General features: G+C 36.5%; 1 protein-coding gene across 1 annotated transcript in view; it reads right to left on the minus strand.

The window, feature by feature from the left end:
• The window catches only part of DPP10 (dipeptidyl peptidase like 10), a 304,433-nt gene that overhangs the window by 78,072 nt on the left and 212,443 nt on the right, over positions 1 to 13,918 (minus strand). Inside the window, exons 6-7 of the mRNA XM_068407227.1 lie at positions 7,847 to 7,899; positions 7,665 to 7,746 (exon numbers count right to left, since the gene is read on the minus strand). Of these exons, the coding sequence (XP_068263328.1) occupies positions 7,665 to 7,746; positions 7,847 to 7,899 (135 nt within the window). The remainder of the gene's footprint in view (positions 1 to 7,664; positions 7,747 to 7,846; positions 7,900 to 13,918) is intronic.

Below are 13,918 nucleotides of genomic sequence, written 5' to 3' on the forward strand. Positions count from 1 at the left end.
GTAGAGGAATAATGCTCCTATAAAACATAGGATTTGCTCATTATTTCTTCACTTCTTTCAGATACAGCCAAGTAGCTATGCTCACAAAGGGCTGGCAATATCTAATTCTTAATAGTTAATATTTTTAAGTTACCTTTGACACCAGGACACATTCATTACATTTCACTAAATAAAATGATGAAGTAACTTCTGCTATGCTCAACTTAGCCTTGCTTCCATTTATAAATGTTCCTACTTTCTAGAGCTCACAAAACTTTAACTGAATATATCCAACCTTGATATGTAAAAATGTATTTTTCCCTGTTTTCCAGAACCACTTGTGTGTTCTGGCTGCGTTCTCCTTTCCCCTTTTCTAAGATGGAGAAAACTCCTTTTGTATTATCACTTTTGAAACTAGAGAATGTGCATTTAATGCTTATCTTCTCCTCCAACTTCATCTATATTTAAGTGGAGTGGGCACCTAGAAATTAATAATTGAAAATGGAAATTAGTTCAATAGAATACCTTCAGAGAAACTAATAATTTAATTTTTTCTTTGAAGAGTAGTTTGAATTGAATTACTTAGAAAGGCAAAAAACATTTACATTTTATAACGCTAGTTTGAGAAATCCAAGATGAAGTGCAATGTGTAGCAGCAGCTTAGGAGGAATACAGTTTTATTTAAGACTTTTAGGTAACTCCAATTCTTATGTGAAGAAAAATATTATATTTCCCATGCTCACCATGACCTCGATAAAGAGCAGTTCTTGTATCAAATATAAAGCAGAAGAAAGCTTCTGCAAGTATGCTAAGTGGCTTTCATGTCATTTCATAACAGGATCTGACCATTTAGCACATTTCATCTAACACAAAAAAAATACCAGAATGCCCAGTCTTGCAAAATCATACACAATCTAACTTTAGCCGCTGGTCAAAAGTTGCTATTAACTCTATCTTTTTGTGTGCCTTTTTTCTGGAAAAATCTTCACTTTTTGGTTCAAATTCTCAGCCTCTGACACAGTACGTTTCCCAGCTGGAATCTAGAAACATAATGAAAACACGTGGAAGAGAAAATAAAAAAAGCTTTAGTAGCCTCCTTGATTTCTCATTGCCTTCAGCATTTGTTAGAATTATGGTCAAATCCCTTAAAGACTCAACTAGGTGAGCAATGCTCAACCATACAGGTTCCCTTTCTTTATAGAAACATCCTCAGCAGGACAAAGGATCTCCAAATATGCTTTGAAGTATAGAAGTTCTGTAACGAGCCCCTCACACATTTAAATAAGAAATCATACCTGAGGTTAATGTCATATTAAAATGTTCTTGTTTATTCTGGTTTTCAGAATAAATTCAAGCAGACATTTTCCTCTCAGTTTTACTGCCATTTGCCTCATTAGCATCATGATTAAAAGGAAAGATGAAATAAAGCCTTGACATTTCCATATGTGATTTTAAGTTACTCATATAAAAATACAGCAAGTCAAAAGAGCAAAAGATTTTGAAAATAAACCCAGCAGATGAAATATATTTATTTAGGACTTACTTCATTAGCATTAATTAAGCTTCTACTTGGCTCATGAACCCTGAGAGATCTTTTCTTCTTCATTTGCAAATGGAAGTGTTTTTGCCAGAAGGGGGTGCCAAGTACCCACAGCATTAATTATGCAAAACCAAAACACATGGCCAATATTTTACAGAAAGGTAAGTTACCAATTCTTATAGTAGTTGTACTTTGAACCTGGATAGAGCAAGTAGTAAATGAAGCTTTCAGCAACTAATGGCTGTTAAAGGATCTCTTGAGCAAGGTATTCGTCTAGCATAGTCCTGCTAATTTCTCATTTACTAAAATTAGTCTAGTGCTTATCTGGGTACTTAGCAAATAACAGAACATCAAAGAACTTTTCTGCTGCAATATTTCTATTGTCTAAAACAGTATTTGAAAGCCATAGAAAAAGGCAAAAACTTTGAAGAGGAGGCAATTGTAAGGAAATGTCATGTTAATACAGTAATTATCAGTCTGATAGATACTTGCATTTTTGGTGGGCAATAGGTGTTGATGGGGGGGGAAGGCAAAATGAACCTCCAAACAAGACAATCAGGATAAAGGTGACTGATCAACAAAGCAGAGGGGTAGAGAGTTCTTGAACTGGTACATTTATTAATAACAATTAAAGCAGATTTTGTTCTGGTTTGTTTCTGGGTTTCTGTTTGTGTGCTTGGTTTTAGGTAGTTTTAATATCAGGTGAGGTCCTTTTTCACTGGATTTTTTTTTCAGTCTTTTTGTAAAAGTTTCAGCTTCTAAGCCCTGTAATCTGTGAGTACCCTCTTCCAATTTTCTGGAAGAAGAGGGCAATTTCTTGTTTTCTAATATTTAAAATATTTTCTAAAAATTGATGAGAGTATCCTGATTCCACAGGTCAGCTATAGTAAACAAACTGTTCTTTGTGTATACAGGATAATAGCTAATTCTACACAACGATGACCTAAATTACATTAAAGCAGAGTAAAAGCTCACCTTCAGTCCTACCATTTGATAATCATATGTTTTGTTGATGGCATCAAATTTTGACAAAGCAAGCCATCAAGCTTCCACAGAATGATCTTTTTAGTAGTCTGGATAGCTTTGCTATTTTCTTGATTTCTGCTTTGTTAAAATATGCATTTATTTATGCACAGACATTCATATGTATGCCAATCGATCGTTATATATTTGAATGGATCAGCATAAATAACTCAATCTCCCCTCAAAAACACTTCATACATCAAAAGAAAAATAAGCTCAGTGCAATAAATAACATAAAATACCTATTATAAATACAAAGGCAAAGTGACTTACATGGATATATATTTATAGAATAAAGTTAAAAAGTTTCATAGAAGATAAACAACGTTACCACCCAGGCAGAAGAAACTTCATCTAAAACTTTTAAGAAAAAGCTATGTCAAACTGAACAACTTCTAACCACACTTTACTGGGAGCTACTTGAAGTAATCTATCCAATAACTCATCAGAACTATCTGTATTGCAAGAAGCACTGCAGAGGAACACTACATCTTTCATGGAAAACTGTGCATACCCTGGAGACCAGAGGTCAGTTTTTATGTTCAGGCTTCTACTGCGATACATCTACATAGATAGATCCAGACAGAAAGGGTTGTCTCCCCTGTGTCAGATAAAAGCCAGGTCCAGCACAGAAATGTGAAAATCTTTGCTACAAACTATTGGAGAAGATAAGGCCAAAGAAGAGAGAACATTAGACAAAAATTGGGTATTTCAACACCAGAGGCCCTTTAAAACCCCCCAAAGCATTCTCCTCCTCAATAAAGCCTTCCTACCGCGTATGGGATATCTGGTTCTCAGATACATGCAATGAGGTCTCTAATCAATTAAACTGGAGGCAGAAAAATGTTGACGAAACCGATTAGGTATCTAGTTGTGCTGGTTTGTTTTCCCTGGAAATATTTATTGTTGCAGTAATTTATTCTGTAGAGGCGAGGTAGAGAGATAATCCATTGGTCTCTTTCAAAATTTTAATAAAATATGAGCAAATATGAGAAATATTTAGTAAATACATAAACAGCTCCCTAACATACTAAGACACAAGAAATGGTATTTTAGATCTGGGCCAGTTCTAACACAGTTAAAAACCAGCAATTTAAAGAGTGTGACCTTGAAAAGAGTTCTCAGAAATAACAGCTATGTGACCTTAAAATACATTAATTCATTAGATAAAAGTTTCTTCTTCCCAACGGCAAACATTTTCAATTTCACCACCAAAATGTCACGACTCAAACAGCAGATATTTCTCTGCGCTCTTCTCTTAATCTACAAAATCCTCTAATCTAGGTAAATAGCAAGAAACTGAAATAACTTGCAACCACCGTGGTAGCTTCAAAACAATGGTATTATGGCCAAGTCATCTGGTATCTGAGATAAACCTAACTCTGTTGTTCTTCACCAGCCACATGTGGCCTGCTGTCCCATTAGACAGCCCAAGAAATTATTCGTAACAGTAGACAACTTAGACTGATGCATGATTTTCACAAGGATGTCAAGTATTACTGCATGCTTGATTTCACTGCAGCCATATTCCCTCCTCTGTGCAATAAGCAGTTCCTGGCTTCATACAAATCTTCCTGCTCAAACATTTAATTTGTATTTTTTTTCTCTTCATCTTATATTATCTGTTTGAAACTCTTGACTCTCCCTCATTTGAAGAATTCAAATCAAGATTCCTGTGTAGGCTACATTGTTACTCAGGTCTTCTGCAGAACTAAGGACTGGAAACATCTTATTTTACACTATACCCTATTTATTGAAAATAGTTGATCCAAGTTCATGTGTTATCCCCCATTATTTGGATTTAATCTAGGACCTTGCAAATAGTTATAGCATAAAGTTAGGATCTTTGGCTCAGTCAGACATATCTGCGCCTTGTGTTTCACATCTTGTGCTAATTCTGCTGACCAGTCAGGGCTATAGTATTGCTATTCTTTTTTGCACCTGGAAGGGTGCTATTCCTCTTCATTTTAGAGATCTACATATACTTTGTTTATGTGATGGCCATGGGGTATGTGTCATGGGTCTTTCCAGATGAAATTCTTGTATATAAAGTTAATTTGTTCTCACTTGTTCTTCAGTTGTAATGAATGGCTCTTGGGAGATTACTCAGGTTCATACACTATGACTATTTTGTTTAGAGTATGTATTCCACTGCTTGTTTTACTTGTCATGAATCATTACTATTTCCTTATTATATGGAGAAGACACGTAAGTATTGTTTAGGAAGGGATTTTGATAAACCAATCGTAGTGTGTTTGGCAACATGGATCTGTGAGACTGCATCTTTGTTTGAACCCAGACACGTGCTATTGATAGCTACTGCTGACGAATTACCATGCTTTAGATCCCTCCCTCTACAGAATCACAGAATCAATCAGGTTGGAAGAGACCTCAGGGATCATCAAATCCAACCCTTGCCCTGACACCACCATGTCAACTAGACCATGGCACTAAGTGCCATGTCCAGTCTTTTCTTAAACACATCCAGAGATGGTGACTCCACCACCTCCCTGGGCAGCCCATTCCAATCTCTAATAACCCTTTCTGTAAAGAAATTCTTCCTAATGTCCAACCTGAACCTCCCCTGGCGAAGCTTGAGGCTGTGTCCTCTTGTCCTATCGCTAGTTGCCCGGGAGAAGAGGCCAACTCCCACTTCACTACAACCTCCCTTCAGGTAGTTGTAGACTGCAAATGACTTCCTCTTTACCCAGTTTCACTGCTGATTGTTTCCTGTACTATCTTTATTCAAAACTCACAGATAAAGTGTTTGTTCTAATGACAGATTTTATAACTGAGAACCATTATGGCAATGCGTTCTCAGTCACACATCTTTTTCCTGCTTAACCTGTTCTGCTGGAATGACGTCTACTGACCTGTTTCTGCTAGAGGCAGCTGTTCCTTCCGACAGTAGCAACAACCCTTATTCACAATAGGCTTTATTCATTCATGCTCCTTCTATATTTTTGGCTTGCTGCTGAAGTGGGAGGGTAATGTGGCAAGGCACTTCTGTCACTTCAGAAACCTCCTTTTACCACATAAACAGCTTCAAGAGGACATCCTCCTTATTGGCAATTCTTATGGAAGCAACCTTCAATATACTGTCATTGCAGGTGCACATCTATGACAGCACTTGGTATCATTCAGAGTGCATGGAAGATCTTGTGTTTTAATCAAAATTATTTCCTAATTCTGCAGACCATATGGCACCATAAAGCCCACAGTAGAGCAGATATTTTTAAAGCATGACATTAACTTTACTAGGGACATTAACAAAGATGACTAATGTTATCCTCACTGAAGTATGAATTATGCCAACGTTTTCAAATTTGGATGGTTAAGGTTGTACCTAAAACGACCACCTATTTTTTTGCAGTTCTAAGACACCTGTGTCCATATCTGAAAGTATTTATGCATATTTCTAGAATGACAATCTAGACAAAACTGATAAAGATAGCATTATTCTGATTTACTACTTTTCTGAAGTTTATGATAGAAAGTCTGCCCCTGTTCTTAAGATACATCACAGGAAAACAAAAAATTCACTTCTCAACAATCACTGCATGTAATTTTAGTTGTACTTTAAATTACTAATCAGAGGTATAGCACAGACAAATCTTACAAACTGCAATTTAATTTAAAATATTTTTAAATTCTGTTCAGTTTTGCAAATGCATCACCTTTCTGCTACAATCTACACAGCTTGCCACATTCCACAATACCGCCTGGTAAATAACCTACACATTTCTCACCATCAATCCTGTCACCATGCTCTCATTATGCTTAGAGAAGAGGAGACTGAGGGGTGACCTCATTAATGTTTATAAATATGTAAAGAGCAAGTGTCATGAGGATGGAGCCAGGCTCTTCTCAGTGACATCCCTTGACAGGACAAGGGGCAATGGGTGCAAGCTGGAACACAGGAGGTTCCACTTAAATATGAGGAAAAACTTCTTCACGATGAGGGTGACCGAACACTGGTACAGGCTGCCCAGAGAGGTTGTGGAGTCTCCTTCTCTGGAGACATTCAAAACCTGCCTGGACGCGTTCCTGTGTTATATGGTCTAGGCAATCCTGCTCCGGCAGGGGGATTGGACTAGATGATCTTTCGAGGTCCCTTCCAATCCCTAACATTCTGTGATTCTGTGATTCTGTGATTATTAATAAATGAATGTGGTTAATCAAAACATACCATGCATGTTCCAATTACTTTTTCCTTCCTGCCTCCACTTGCTTAATGCAATACACATTCTAACCAGAAACGTTTTCTACATTCTCACCATCTTGATGAATGATACAAGCAACGGGGTATATTCTCTAGACATTCAACTTATAGCCTCTGTGCATGAACAAGCCAGACGTGCAAAGAGGCTTTGGGATTATGGCTGTGGGCATTAATGAGCTTATTAGAACACTGTAACAAGGATCATCCAAATTTCTTATTCAGAGAGTTGAAGCTTTTATAAGTCTCTTGCCTTCAACAACCAACACAGGTCAGTTTAAAACCACTGCTTCTAAACCACTGTGTTCTAAAACAACAATTTTTTTCTTCTCATATTGAGATTGGTCATGATGATCATGGATGATTTATGGTCATAAAAAATGGTAAAACTTTCAGTAAAAAACAATATACGAAACAAGAATTTCTGGTTTTATTATTATGAATTCAGTGTAGCACAACTGACCCTGGCAGTAATTTTCATACTGAAATGAAACACCACTTTTCATTAAATCCATCACATCCACTTTTGGATGTTAAGCTTTTGCTTTTGCCCACAATTTTCATTGATCTTGACCTTGAAAACTTCGTCAACTTTCCTTCTCTCATATTAGTAGTCATAAAGACGGTTATTCTGAAAATTACTTGAGTGCATATTTAGATGACGATGTGATTCTTTCAAAAATTGTACAACGTGCTTATTGGGATTAGACTGGAAAAATATGTTTACATGTCCTTAATAAAAATAAATAAATAGATCCCCTAAAAGCTATAACAGGACCATACTAGCATCATGCAGAAATATATAACAAAACCTATCTTAGGGCTTTTAATTTTTGTTTTTACTTCAGTCTGCCTGATGTAAATACATTATTAAACTATAGCATTTTTAATGACTGTTCTTACCAGTTGCTGTCCTTGGACACCCCAGGCTGCATACTGTAAAACTGAATCCTCTACTTCTGGAGGGTTTAACTCCCAAACTTCCCTTGAAAAAATGTAAACATTTTTACTTGAACACACTGGCATCACCTTATGTGCAGAACCACTGACAGTGACATCTTATTAAAAAAAAAAATGTGACCTACCTTGTGTGTATGTTATAAATCACATACGAAGCTGTATAAGAATAATGAAAAACCTGTGACAAAAAGAGAAAGCATAAGAATTACAAAAACAAATACTGGATTAAATACAGACTACCATTATGATAGTCACAGTCTTTCAATCCTGTAAACACTGATATCTTTATTACTGAAAGAAATTGAATGTGGTACGAAGGACACACATACTCATCTATTAATTTAACTAGACACTTAACCTGTACAACAACTGCACAGAAAAGGTCCTAATCAGAAAAATCTACATTATTGTTTAACAAAAGGATTTAAAAAAAACCAAACCAAACAAAAAAACCCAAGGACATACATTAGGAAAACAAATCACTTTTTCCTGTATTTAGTTATCGTCAAAATGATTGTACAGGCACCACAGTTATTTTACATGGAATGCAGAGATATACACATATCATATGATATTTATTACTGTACTAAGAGAAAGTCTTCTTTTAAATGTAAACTACTGTCAGAAAGAAACATAGGGTGACATCCACTAGACTTACTATAGCTTCACATCTACAGTTACCGTATCTCTACTTGGCACATGAAGGACCTACTTCTGGACAGTGTCAGGCTAGTTCCAGTTAGATGGAAATGGATACAGTTGTAAAGCACAAACCTTGATATAGACATATATGTTGGCAAGTCTTTAGTTTATATTATCTGCACCAGGAATCTTTCAGTATCTACTCCGAAGAGAACAGACAAAGGAGGATCACACATGAACGGAGACATCAGAATTTGCTGTTATCATGCAAGAGGGGTTTCAGAGGCTGTTATTTTGGAGGTCATTCAGTAACAGAACCATCTGAAACATCGTTCCACTGATTCCGTTTCCGTTATTAGTTCCCTGTTAACGCACACCAAGAATTTAGCGTGTCCTAAATCCTTGCTGGTTGATGCTGCAAGAAGCCCACAAAGGTCTGAAGATTAGTAACTGTACTTTGTGCAACAGTTGAATTTCCCTTCTATAAAATTTCCCTTTTAGACAAGAATCACTTCCATTTTCCAAGTCCATGATGATTAACATCGAAAGTGTTGCTTCAGTGAGAAGAATCACACATATATCAGTAAGTATGCCCCGAACTGTAAAGTTTTTTTATATTACAGCTTATGATAAAGTGTTTGGTCATGCAAGGTACCAGCCTCTTCTGCAAAGTGATAAGCGTGACAGAAATAGAGACAAATTATAATAATATTATGATTGCTGTAGGAGGTACAAAGACACGAAGAAGAATATTCTAATTTGATTTATTTTCTCTAAATAGACATAAACATATCTACTACCATGTCTCTATACTATATGTACATATACATCTAATTATATACATAGCAGAAGTAGACAACTTGCTTACATACTATAATGTTTAAAGTTCAGTGGGGTTTCTGGGAAAAACTAACTTGATAATAACACAATTGAGGGCCTATCAAGACAGAGTTATTCAAGTGCTGCTGGTAAGACAATGAGTCAAACCATTGGCTTCAAAGCTCCTGCTTTCTTTTATAAATCTCATATTGCTAGTGGTAAGAGACAGCAGATCAAAGGGACATAAACAGTTAAATCATGGTGGTTTCTGCACAGGGTGTACATTGCCAGAGGCTACCCAGAGGGGCAATTGCCAGCAGCTGTTAAAGGGGACAGTCTCATACAGCCAGTTATAGCAAAGAGGAATGGGTCTCTCGCCCTTCCAGGAAAAGGTACAAGTACATCACAGATAATGTGTGAAGGGCTGGTAAGTATTTAGAATAGAAATATTTTAAAAGTAGATTATTAGACAGAATACATTTCAACCAGAAATGCTAAACTACTAAGTCATTTTGACAGCTTTAATAGAAAAAATGCTATAACAACATGAAGAACACTTCATATTTCATGTGGAAACTCTCCTCTTGCCTTGTGGTAAAATTTCTGTCTAAATGTTCATATAGAAGTAATAATATCTTTGTGTTAAAAGTATTAATACCTTTGAAAGAGCTCCACAGAGGAGACCAACATTACAATGAAGTCACTTTCAGACATGATGCCAACATTTTTCTCAAATTACTCATGTTAGTTTTACTTCTTACTAGGAATGCTATGAATAAATTACATCCTGCTTGCAATAGTCACATATTGCAACACCATCATTATTGAAACTAAAACAACAAAAAAAGAGGACAGAAAAATCTTTCAAGTCTGGCTTACATATTAAGTGTCATATTCCTAGGAAGCTCTCACAGTTTTGTATAAAGGTTTACCTGTGGAGATCCTTTTTAGGACACAGATTGAGAGCTCACACAGGTAAAGCTCAGGCCGCACTGTCCCCTCTCACGGTGTATTTATAGTGAAGTCTGGTCATCGTCTTCACCATTCAAATCCGAAGTGCTATCATTTCTGTTCCAAAATGTGTTCAAACATTTCTTGTACTCCATGCCTTCTGACTGGGGCAGTATCAAAAGACTAAACTAAGGCTAATATTTAAACATGGACAGCAAATTACTCCAGCTGACAAAAAAATTACATACTTAGGTAATGTGAAACTGAGGAAGAGGGAGAAAGGTTGTAGTGAAGAGAGACCCATCTTCTAGGTACAAAGAGGAGAATCAATTAATGAATATAGACACAGGGAAGGTCTCTAAGAAGTGAAGTAATGTAGGATAGCAAAGCCTTTTAAAATATTAAATGCGTTACAGTAATTTCTGCACTGTCATATCAGAGGAGGAAAATGAAGAAAGGAAAATGGCCTTGTATAATTTAATAATACAACTATATGTGCTAAGGTGGGACACTGTGAGAAGCCTTACCTCCAAGAGTGGCGTGTATGCTTGCTAGGGTTCAGGCCTTTCTGACAAGTAAATAACTTGCCTGTTTCTGTTGCGATAAGCTGCAAAATGTTCCCCACAATGTTCATTTAAGAACTGTGAAAATGGCTCTTTAGATCAGAAAGACAGCATACCTCCCTCCCATATAATTACTTTTCTTTTGCCACAGAATGCAGTAGGTAACTGCTGTTGCATATCATATATTTCTTCTGAATTTAGTCTTTCATTGATTTATAAACTGAAGACAGGTTTTTATGTGATGCTGCTCAACATTGAAAAAGTTAGCTTATTTGTGTATGAAAAAAAATAAAAGTACAGAACTATATTACAAAGGACCTAAAAGAAAAAGGTGAAAAAAGTATTTCAAGACAAATTGCTCCAGTCAAAACTTATTGAAATAACAATCTATTATCCAGCTATCAGCCAACAATACAAAAAACACACTTATCAATCATGATCTGAACTTTAGATGACATATGGTTCTGAGTTTTAGATGTCCTTTATTTTCTACCTTTCAAGGAATGTCTTTGCCTTTCAAAGGTTTCTAAAAATGAATTAATGTCATGGAACTCTATGCATAGCCCAGCGAGGTGCAGGAAAACAATGTGCAATACACACTTAGCCAAATACCCTCCACTAATTCTGTAACATGCTCTAGGAAATATTCAGTTTGCTGACCTTGGGTTATTTGGAAAACATCCCTCAGCAGAATAGTGTTTGTGCTAAAAAGCTGCCAATAAAACCTCACTAGCAGCATTTCTGCAGGGTGAGGAGGGCCCTCAGTTCCAGGGCAATGGAGGAGAGCTGATGATACTAGAACCTCGCAGCACTATAATCACAAAATGCTCAGGCATGCCAAACACCTTGATGCATCCTTTATCTATTTCCTGTATTATAAACCAATTATATTCTTTCACATGTTATTTATTTAGAGCAATAACAATGCCTCCTTGCTAGCACAGCTTTTTGCAAGGTAGTGAACAAACTGTCCGATATTTTCATTTTTACCCATGCAGACACCCAAACTCTGAACTCATCCCTGCAGTTCTCAGTGCTGCTAGACTGTAAATTCTCCTTTCAGATTCAAATAAGACTTCTCACAGGGCACAGCAGCACTCAGTCTGAGCAAGAACGATAAAAAATGACAGTATATGAAATACACGGAAAACTTCAGCATCTGCAGTAATACTTTCAGTTATTCCAAAGTCTACTAGCCAAATGGGGTATATATCTCACACACAATATTCCCATGGTAGGTATCTATTTATTTGGATTGTACCTAGCAAATAACAAAGAGACTATTTAAAAGTCTTCCCCTTAATTAAAAAAAAATGCAGCAGAGTATCATTAAGTAACTGAAAATTGCAGAATATGCTGTCATGCCCATCCCACTTATCTCAAAACACATACATTGTCTGGGAAAGAGAGGCAGCTTCTCAGATAAGGTTCAAAACTGTACAGATCTTTGTGATTCATCAGTGAGGTATCAGTCTTTTATGGGTTAATTTACACTTCTGATCACCAAAATCTAGTATTTTAAGAGATAAGTAGTCTGAATGAAAAGTGATTATATTATTATTCTGCAAACTAAAGGATTTAATCGGAATTAAAACCAGAATAATTAACCTTAGCTATGGAAAGTTTTAACTGCTGCAATATATTGATGCCTCCCAAATAGTATTATTCATAAAAAGAGAAAGATCAAGAAACTGCTTTTATTGCTTCACAGGCACAAGTCAGTTATTAAGCAGTTCAAAGCTAAGAGAACCCGACCTGGAAAAGGTTTTGCGTGCCTGAAAGCTTTTCTATTTATTCCCAGTATATCAGTTGGTCGAATAAAAGATACCACCTCTTCCCACAAATCTTGTTTCATTTATCTCTTCAGGCCATCACATCTATAATAATGTTACTGAGAAACAAACACTCCTGAGCCCAGCTGAAAAAAAGGACTACCTAAAACTAAAAATGATCCTTCCTAATTAATAACCTGAGTTACAGTCTGGATCACAAAATTCACATGAACCGAGAAACCAAGGGAGAGGCCAGACTGAAGCAGAGAAATAAACAGGAATACATCTTGCCCAGGACACTCACTTCTTCATTCACCCATGGCCCTTCTCACTTTTTAAGATCTTTCACACTTGTGAAATGGTTCGGCATGTTTTCAAACTGCCTCGGTGGGTGCCAGGCACAGGAACTACTGGCTGTTGTACACAGTTTGAAGAAGAGCAACACAAATAGGATTTTGCCTTCATCCTCTTTTCTACAATTGAATTAAGCATTTGAAGAACTACTGAAAAATCTATTTATGCTCAAAACCGAACCAAAAGACTTTGCCATGGTAAAGCGATTACAAGGCCAAGATAAAAGGTAACCAATCATTCATCTGTCATTCGTGCAAGGAAGTACTCCCACATGACAACGCACGGAAACTCATGCACAGCTCCAAGATCAAATCTTCAATAAACCTTCAGTAAAGACTCAAAAATACAACTTAGAAAGAGAAATGCAAACATATATTGATTCCTCCGGAATTAAAAGTGTCTTGGAAGAAAAATGCAGCCTGCAGAACATGCCATGAACTACAAATAATAAGTACCAGATGCAAAGTGGAGAGGAGATGAGGGGAACATAATAAAATATAGACGCACAGGATGGTTACTGAGACGTTTTGAAGGGATTACCGAAATTAATGCACTATGCTTGAAACACAGTCACATCAAAAGCAAGTGACATAGCAGACAATATGAGACTGTGTTGATGGCTTTGGGTAAGTCTATTCCACAGATGCACACATCTGACTCCACGTGATTTAACCCCAGTAACTGGGAGTGCAATGAAGTGCAACGCTGATCTAGTTGTGCATGAGCTTGCGATACAGGGCTTTGGCATGGCTTCTCAAGCATGATGCTGCACTGATCCAGGCACAGCATTTTCAGATCACACAGTATCTACACACAGTGCGACAACATACAAATGAAGACTAAAAGGAGGTTGGATGGCTCTATAACATATTCTGTTGTATGGCAGAGATCTGACTTATGTTACTTAATTTTCAGCTAGCATGAAATGAGCCAGCCAAAACAAATAATTGTATTATGTATTTTCAGTAAGTTGACTTGCTATATATTCAAATTCACTCTCTATACAAAATCAGTCTGTACAAATTATACAAAATTATACAAAGTCTATACATATTAGCTATATAAATTATGCAAATTATTATCTAAATTATTTCTC

This window comes from Nyctibius grandis, chromosome 9 (assembly GCF_013368605.1).
Source record: "Nyctibius grandis isolate bNycGra1 chromosome 9, bNycGra1.pri, whole genome shotgun sequence".
Taxonomy (NCBI): Eukaryota; Metazoa; Chordata; class Aves; order Nyctibiiformes; family Nyctibiidae; genus Nyctibius; species Nyctibius grandis.